Raw genomic sequence first — 5,876 nt, 5'->3', positions numbered from 1 at the left:
ACGACAGCGAAATAACTCGTGTTCCTCCCGCAGGTGCACATGATGACGGAGTCGCTGCGGCAGTTCGTGCTGGTGGGCGAGAGCGCGGGCTCCAACGCCGCCGTCAAGCAGGTCAAGGTGGTGGCGGCCGCCCCCCCGCCCACCCCGTCGGGCACGCTCACGGTCACCATTCACGTCATGCAGGACACCACCGCCGCCCTCGCCTGTGAGTCATGGGGACTTTAGGGCAATAAAGTGTGACAGATCGGGAAAAATTAAAAGAAATCAATTGTCTCCATTTGACAGATTTGATGACGAGGATAAATTGTACAATCCGTTGTTGATAATCCTTAACCAAATATAAACAACTAACCCAGTCACTGGACGTTGCAATATATCATCTTATATCTCAAGACGTAGATTGATCCCAAATGCTAACGTGTCCGTGACCTGTTTCAATTTTTCCTCCAGACGTGACCTCGAAGGAGCGGCGTCGGGGGGCCTCCCTGCTGGACAAGCCAAAGATGTTGTTGCTACAGGACTGCGGTGCTAACCTCTGCCTCACCTTGGATGACCTGGCTCCCGGCTGGCGCATCCGACCGGGTCAACATTATCAGGTAAGGGATTCGAGATCTAGTTTTTGTCTCGGTAAACGTGTCAAAGTAGAAAAAAATGGGATTGATTGCGGGTATTTGAAAGGGATAGGTGATGTGGGTTCAGTAGTTTGGCTTATTTTCTTAATTCTTACGTCAGCTGCGTAAAATTTATGACATTGGGGAAAAAAAAAAACAGCGTGGATGTATAATATGTAATTTTATATGAACAGAAAGTTTCGGAAAAAATTTGATACGTTTCGGAGTCCTAGCGTATAACGTCCTCCCCCCCCCCCCCCCCCCCGCAGGAAATCTCGTTCGAGGGCATCTGGGGCGCGAAGAGCGAGACGGTGAGCACGACCTTCACCCTGGAGCGCAGCGAGGGCACGGCGGCCGCCCTCGCCTGCAGGGTGGTGGCGCAGCAGAAGGGGTCGTCGGCGCACCGCCAGCTCATCAGGATCAACTCCGACTTCCCCTACGCGCCCGTCACGGCGTCGCCCGCCCACATGGCCCCGAGGACATCCACAGGTGCGTCGGCGGAGTGAGGGGAAGACTTTTAGACGTGTATAGTGCTCGTGTGGGAAGTGTAGAAGCTGATACGGTGGCGGTCCAGTTAGAGTTCGTTGACTATTATTAATGATGTTCATTCTATTACAAGTAGTTAAGCCATAAAATTCCAATAAAAATAAAAATGATGTTCATTCTATTACTAGTAGTTAATCCATAAAATTCCCTTCGCAGTGACGTCGAGTAGCGGGTGCTCGTCCCTCGTGACGCTGACGCCGGAGCCAGGGGCCTTCCGTCTGCCGCAGCGCCTCCGGTGGGAGCTGTGCCGGTGTCTGGACCCGCCCAACGCCCGCGGGAACGACTGGCGGATGCTGGCGGCCAGGCTCAACGTGGACAGGTGTGTGGCCCGAATGGCTTGTCGGATGATGATTCCCGTTGTAATTTTTTAGATAAGTTGCAAGATGGATTTAGCATCTTTTCAGTCGAGGTCTAAGAGGAATCGAGGGGATTTAAGTGGGAAATGAAATACAGGGATGGCGTGAAGATTTATGCTGACGGGACGCCCCTTGTAACTGACTGTCTCTCCCCGTGACAGGTACTTGAACTACTTCGCCTGCAAGTCCAGCCCGACGGAGCACATCCTGGACCTGTGGGAGGCGCGGCACCGGGAGCCCACCGCCCTCACGGATCTCCTGAACGTTCTCCGGGTGATGGGACGGCCCGACGCCGCCCACATCCTGGAGAGCCACGCCGGTGCCTGGATCTGAGGGCGGGAGGCGACGACGCCCTTGAAGTCGATCATGAAGAGGAGGGGCCTCGACCCCCCCGCCGTCGGCGTGGGTCGCGTCTCTTTCGGATGTCGAAGACTTTATTGAGTGGTTTTGCGTTTTCTTTTCTGGAAACGAGTTGAACCTTCTTTCGGTGAAAACAACCAGGACGCTTATGGTTTACACAACTGTGCTATCTTGTGCTCCCTACGTCGTTATATCAGACGGATGATATACACGTATAAGTTGACATTCTTTTTTCACATTAGTTATCCTATAAATAAAAAGCTTTCTTGTGCATGTTTGCCAGATGTGTGTATGTGTGTGTTCACTCGCCAAGGCATTCAGTACCACAAGTTATGGGATGCTGTTTATCTTTCATAAAAAAAGCTCGTTCCGTTTTCGTCAACGCGTTCATTAACGAACTTCAGTTTGTGTTCGGATCTGTGCCTGAACTTGTTGCCTGAAGTGAAATGTTTAGACTAAGGGACATCGCCAGTGGGATCTGGCCGGCCTCAGTGTCTGAAGCGGAGAAGAAAGTGCTAAATGGAACACAAAAGTGCTAAGGAAAATGTGGAAATGAAACGGTAAACGCTTGACTAGCGCTCTCCTACGCTTCTTTGTGATTCACCAGAAGCTTTTGCAGAGCCCGACGGGAAGTGAAAGTGAACTTAGTGCAATATTGATCAACCGTTGCCGTGTTTGACGTCGAGTTTTTTTTTCCTCTTGCGGCGAAGGAGACCGCGTGCCATAGCCAGCAGGACAATCACCACCAAGATATAACCATGATAGAAGAAGAAAAAAAAAAAAGCATGATAGTTGACCATACCACGAGCTTTCTGACCCTGTGTATAGGCTAAGTGGGAACGTGTAGCTGCTGCACCTCACGTGTGTCAAGTGTTCAGACAGTTCGTCCATGTTTGTATAGAGTACCATTGCCTAATAGATGTTACCTCTCTTTTAAGACATATATATAACTATATGCCACAGGTGCATGCCCAGTGAAGCGGTCCTCTGTGACTGCATTGTTAAACGATCCTGATGGTTCGATTTTTTTCTCGGTTTTTTGTACATAGATACTTCGGTTCTGCTGTGGAAGTAATAGCTCTGGTTTATTGTGTCATGGAAGATGTTGTATAGTTTATTTATTTACACTTGTGTGATATTGCCATAAAAAAAAAACATTGTAGCGTAAGAAGAAAGAAAGCGGATGTACTGGCGTTGATATTTTGTATGTCAAGGAATCATGCTTAGAGACTTGTGCTGTATCTAAAAGAAAGATAATAAAATATGTACTAAATTACAGTCGGGGACCTTCTGCTATAACTTGCAACCGAAGTGCTTGGTGCCCAGTCTGTCACGTGTAGAAATATATTTAAAAAAAACACTAGAATAATTAACCAATCCAGTACAGCCTTGATCGAAATCCAAGTGCATTAATGAACTGCCTCTTTGGTGCTCTGTCCAGGAGGGCGAGCGAGGAGCGATTCGACCCTTTCAGCTGCAGGATTCGTGCTCTTTGAGAAAGGAAGTTTGCGTCTAAAAGAAGTCCTTTTGGGGGATTTGTTTTATTCTTTCAAAATTTTCGTGTCAAACGTCTTGAAGTTTGCGTCTAAAAGAAATCCTTTTTTGGGGATTTGTTTTACTCTTTCAAAATTTTCGAGTCAAACGTCTTGATGAAGAGAGATCCCGGCCTCACATTCCTGAACAGCGCCATGAGGTGGGCCTGACTTCGAAAGGCCAACATGGGTCAGTTTTGGGGACCTTTCTGCAAGATTTGGGGAACGTTGATATGTTGCAATCATGGGTCCAAATTATTACTTAACAGGGGGGACATATATGGATATATTAAGAAAAAAAATAATAACTGGAACCAAAATCTTGCATGGGGGTTACCGTTGATTCGACCTTCAAAAAAAAATCCTCAAATGCAGAATGTTCCATCAGCTAATACGAAGAGGACTGCTTAAAGAGGCGGGCGTGGGCGCAGACACTCCGCCTGTCCGCGCTGCACGCCCAAACCAGGCTTAAGCAGCTGCCCGACGGAATTACGTTGAAGAAGGTGCATGTTGTATTCGCGAGGCCGCCCCCGACCCGAGAGGCGCCTCTTCACGGGAGCCACCGCGGCCCCCACACGCCCCCGCACCTCTCATGCTCTCTGCTCCCTCATGGTCACCCTCGACTCGCTTTCGTAGTCGCGGGAATAGTAACTGTGATCCACTCTTTTAGCCACTCTCGAGGGAATCCTTATACACTCTAATAATAATAATGATAATAAAACACGAGATTTCCCAAATAAAAGGGGAATTTTCCCAACATCACCACCAAGCATGGCGGCTTTCCTTTGCGGCTTCTCAAACTCCATTTGACAGTGACCTCCCTCCTTCCTTCTTTCCTTCCCTCCCTCCCCCTCCCCCCCAACACCCCACTTATATAAACGCTTGTGTGTTCGTAGTAGAGACACTTGTGCTGTGAGAGGTAGGAGAGCCGACGGTGTGTGGATGGTGCGTGTGGGCGGTCGCCGGTCCATTCCCGCCGTCCAGCTATGCAGCCCCACTATGCACACACCGCTGTACATTGCTTTATGTTTTGTACATTACTGATATAGAGATGATTAGCAGTTTCTCAGGATATCTGTTGAATTATCGTCATATATAATACACATTATTTTACATCTTAGCAGTGTTAGACGACATTGGTTAACGACATTGCATCCTGAACTCTATAAACTATTCGATTAAAATTTTTAAAAAAGGAAATTTCATCACGATGTATAATTTTTGGCTGCGATTTTTTTGTTTGTTCAAATGACGAAAATAGTTCTTCTAGTGTACTTATAGATGTTTTATGAGTACTGTTAAAAAAAAATGTTTCTTGTTAATTCTAAATTAGATATCGCTCTGGCTACCAAAGAATCATTTTCTTCATTGAAACTGCCGAGGTCGTTTGGTGTGGAAGTAAAACATAAAAAAAGGAGAAAAAAAAACGAACAAAAACAAACGAAAAAACAAACACAAAGCATACACATCCATGCCCAATTTACAACCAACGGACCAGCCAATCGTAATAAAAAGATATTCTTCTGTCGTTGGGATCTAACAAGGCGTGTGCTGCAGACGACCCAACGACCAATCCGCTGCCTTATTACTGGAATGCGTAGGGAAGCCACTTCGCGTCTTGAGAGCAAAGATGGTCTTCCTTGGCTCTTTCAGAATGCGAGAAATTCCTAACCATAAAACAAAAAACGAAAAAAAAATACTAAAAAAAATATATATACAATATAACACGATGGCAACACATTTGATACAGTCATTAAAAAAAAAAAAAAGGTTTTCATGTTGTTTATATGAATTTTCTATGTACAGAGTTAGAAATGAGCTTTTTGTATATAGTCTTCCTTGGAGTCTCAGAGAATAACTTAAGAAAAGTGTTGTACTCACTTATTAGCAATCACCTGGTTGGAGTAGTGTTGCCACCAGACGTTCCTTGTGTATTTGGACGCTAAACCTTGTGAACCAGCTGCTGCGCTGTACCCCGCCCACCCAAAGTCACCCTTTTAACAGCAAAGTACCTGTAACACACACTTATATATATAACCAAAAAAGAGAAAAAAAAGCTACACGTTTATTTGAGTTGTTTTTCGTTGCGTTGAGGTAGAGGAGGTGACCGTGGCCGGAGTGGAGCGTGGCGCCTCCCTGTCTGTCCCTTGTTGGTGCTTCCACGCTACCCGCGACGTTCTTCCGTGAGACTCCAGCGGAGGGAAAAAGCCATATATTCAGAGACAATAAAGGCGATTTTGATGTACCCGAGAGTTTTATTTCGTGGAACCTCTGCAGATATAACCAAAATATAAGAAAAAAAACTAAAATCAACAGAGATTTTTATGTCTATGTCTATGTCCATGAATATGTCTATGAAAATATGTAATAGATAAATTTGGTCTTAATCACTAGAATGCATCCATGCGCTCACACACACACGTATGCAATGCTAGAGTTTGTAATTAGTTTTACACAAATCCAAGAGCAGG

General features: G+C 46.0%; 1 protein-coding gene across 3 annotated transcripts in view; it reads left to right on the top strand.

Annotated features, from left to right (window-relative positions):
- Nucleotides 1–4,589, top strand: part of unc-5 — a 663,232-nt gene extending 658,643 nt beyond the window's left edge. For 2 of the 3 annotated variants that reach the window (XM_070143505.1, XM_070143504.1), the window contains 5 exons: nt 34–205; nt 451–596; nt 881–1,100; nt 1,314–1,476; nt 1,675–3,151. In XM_070143505.1, the coding sequence (XP_069999606.1) occupies nt 34–205; nt 451–596; nt 881–1,100; nt 1,314–1,476; nt 1,675–1,846 (873 nt within the window). In that variant the 3' untranslated portion in view covers nt 1,847–3,151. Of the gene's footprint in view, nt 1–33; nt 206–450; nt 597–880; nt 1,101–1,313; nt 1,477–1,674 lie in introns of all 3 variants that reach the window. The other variant, XM_070143506.1, reaches the window with a different exon arrangement.
- The last annotated feature ends 1,287 nt before the right edge of the window (nt 4,590–5,876 follow it).

The sequence above is a fragment of the Penaeus vannamei genome, chromosome 30 (genome assembly GCF_042767895.1).
Source record: "Penaeus vannamei isolate JL-2024 chromosome 30, ASM4276789v1, whole genome shotgun sequence".
In the NCBI taxonomy this organism is placed as follows: Eukaryota; Metazoa; Arthropoda; class Malacostraca; order Decapoda; family Penaeidae; genus Penaeus; species Penaeus vannamei.
Note: the sequence above shows the minus strand (reverse complement) of the source record. Positions and strands in the feature narration are given on the sequence as shown.